The sequence below is a fragment of the Ichthyophthirius multifiliis genome (genome assembly GCF_000220395.1).
Source record: "Ichthyophthirius multifiliis unplaced genomic scaffold scaff_1120509250293, whole genome shotgun sequence".
Lineage (NCBI taxonomy): Eukaryota > Ciliophora > Oligohymenophorea > Hymenostomatida > Ichthyophthirius > Ichthyophthirius multifiliis.
Genome location: NW_004086890.1, coordinates 1,732 through 3,016, shown reverse-complemented (window position 1 = coordinate 3,016; position 1,285 = coordinate 1,732). Strand labels below are relative to the sequence as shown.

General features: G+C 29.8%; 1 protein-coding gene across 1 annotated transcript; it reads left to right on the top strand. All coding sequences in view use genetic code 6, as the record gives it.

Annotated features, from left to right (window-relative positions):
- Window positions 1-270: 270 nt before the first annotated feature.
- On the top strand, window positions 271-962 carry IMG5_063350 (zinc finger lsd1 subclass family protein, putative; the record flags this gene model as incomplete). The annotated part of the gene is made up of 1 exon (XM_004036968.1): window positions 271-962. A coding segment is annotated over one exon (692 nt), but the record flags the coding sequence as incomplete, so codon positions are not given.
- Window positions 963-1,285: the final 323 nt, after the last annotated feature.

The window sequence follows — 1,285 nt, the reverse complement described above, 5'->3', positions numbered from 1 at the left end:
TTGTAAAGATACTGAATTTATGAATAGTATCTAAAATGTATTTAATGTGGAAGTGATGAGGTTTTTGTAAATGACATATGTGTAGATTGTCCATAAGGTACTTTTAAGAAAAATATTAACGATAGAATATGCACTCCATGTATGAAAGGATGTATATAATGTATTAATTAAACTACTTGCACTAAATGTGATTAAGGTTTTCATATAACTGTTAGGGATTAATGTAATATTAATTGTAAAACTTACGAAAATGATATTATAGATATATAGTACTTCTTGTGATTCACCTTACTTTTTATAAACAAAAGACAAGACATGTGTAGATGCTTGTAATAGTAATTAATATATAGATACTACTGATATTACTATACCTAAATGTAGTGATTGCAATATTTTATGTCTTACATGTACTGATGAGATGATTTGTAAAACTTGTGCAGATGGAAAATTTTTAAATACGAATACTTTATTGTGTGAAGCATGTGATACCTCATGCGCTACATGTGAAAATGGTACTGACAAAACTAAATGCCTTTCCTGTTCATCTCCTTTATATTACCAATAACTGGAAAAAAAATGTGTCACGGAATGCTATTCAAACTAATATCTGAATTCTTCTAATATCTGTAAAGCATGTAACAGTACGTGTGCTACATGTATAGATGGGATTTCCTGTAGTACTTGTAGTTCTGGATCATTTATAAATTCAGAAAGTGGTTTATGTGAATTGTGTGATTCAAATTGCAAAACTTGTAATGTTTCTAAAACTGCCTGCCTTTCTTGTAATGACCCTTAATATTTATAAACAAATCAAACTTGCCAAAATTCCTGTTTGCCGAAACAATATCCGGATCTTACGAAAAAATGTTAACCCTGTAATATATCATGCTTATCATGTATTAATGGAAATTCATGTTCTACATGTGATGATGGTATGTATATAGATTCTAAAAGTAATTATTGTTCGCCTTGCTCTGCTAATTGCAAAACTTGCGTTGATAATCCTTCTAAATAATGTACGAAATGCTTTCCTAATTATTTTATGACTTAAGACCATAAATGCGTTTCTGCATGCTAATAGAATTAGTATGTAGATGCTTTTAGGACATGTTAATCATGTAATGTGACTTGCCTTACTTGCTCAAATGCTATTTCATGTAATACATGCGGTGTGGGACATTACAAAAACACAAGAAGTGGTTTTTGTGAAATATGTGATAATAATTGCAGAACCTGCGAAGATGGAATACTAGGCAATTAGTGTATTACATGTAATAATCCTTAA